This window comes from Arachis ipaensis, chromosome B05 (assembly GCF_000816755.2).
Source record: "Arachis ipaensis cultivar K30076 chromosome B05, Araip1.1, whole genome shotgun sequence".
NCBI classification, from domain to species: Eukaryota; Viridiplantae; Streptophyta; class Magnoliopsida; order Fabales; family Fabaceae; genus Arachis; species Arachis ipaensis.
Window position 1 is genome coordinate 125,758,915 of NC_029789.2, and position 934 is coordinate 125,759,848.

Consider the following 934-nt stretch of genomic DNA (forward strand, 5'->3'; position numbering starts at 1 on the left):
GTAGAAGTACTTATTTTAAACTTACAATGATAGATAATTTTTAAAAGAGAAAAAATCACTTTTTTTTCATAAATACTTCAAATAAATTTTTAGAAAATCACAAGTTAATTTTAAAAATTATATCAAATAATAATAACTTTTTGAGAAGTCACAAGTAAAAAAAAAAGTAACTTCTATACCTTTTCAAACCAGTTGCAAGTAAAATGTCAAAAGAAAGGAAAATTTTACCTGAGGCAAAGGAATCACTACAAATAAATCAAGAAGAAAATAGCTATGCAAATAATGCATAGCAATCTCTTTTGGATGGTCAACTATATCAATCACCCTTGATCCAGTACTAGCAGAAACATAAGCCAACCTAAACTGTAAAGATGAAACTTGATAGAGTTAGAATTGCACAATAAATCCTTATTATACATGACATTCATTATAATGACAGCAATCGTAGCATTCATAACTTCTATGTTATCGTGCAATAAATTAAGAAAAAAAAGACTTCAAACACAAATGGAAGTGTCTACTACTTCAGTCTCTTTTTCTCAAAATGTTATCAAATAAAAAAAAACATTACCTTAATTTGAATTATATTTTTTAAGTGCAACCAAAATTTCATAGCTACTATAATCATGATAATAATAGACATTATAGGATTTTCCTATTTATCATCCCTAAGAATGTTCCATGATGTACTAATCTAATGAACAATATGATAGATGTAAGAGAGTTTGTAGACTCTGTTCTTTTGATACCAAAATGTTTGTTTTTAATAAAAAGGTTTTGCTAAGAGATTACCTGAAGAAGTATATTCAAGAAATACACTAAATCATTCAAGCTTCTAAGTACAACAAGTGGTATTGTCCTTGTCCAGTTGATAACAATGCAATTGAAATCCTACAGGATGAACAGAAAATATATAGAGAAAATCAAGAGTATT

The 934-nt window shown here is 26.9% G+C and overlaps 1 protein-coding gene across 1 annotated transcript in view; it reads right to left on the reverse strand.

The window, feature by feature from the left end:
- LOC107644052 (probable cyclic nucleotide-gated ion channel 20, chloroplastic) overlaps window positions 1-934 on the reverse strand; it is a 12,537-nt gene that overhangs the window by 5,447 nt on the left and 6,156 nt on the right. Inside the window, exons 4-5 of the mRNA XM_016347835.2 lie at window positions 793-891; window positions 229-363 (exon numbers count right to left, since the gene is read on the reverse strand). Of these exons, the coding sequence (XP_016203321.1) occupies window positions 229-363; window positions 793-891 (234 nt within the window). The remainder of the gene's footprint in view (window positions 1-228; window positions 364-792; window positions 892-934) is intronic.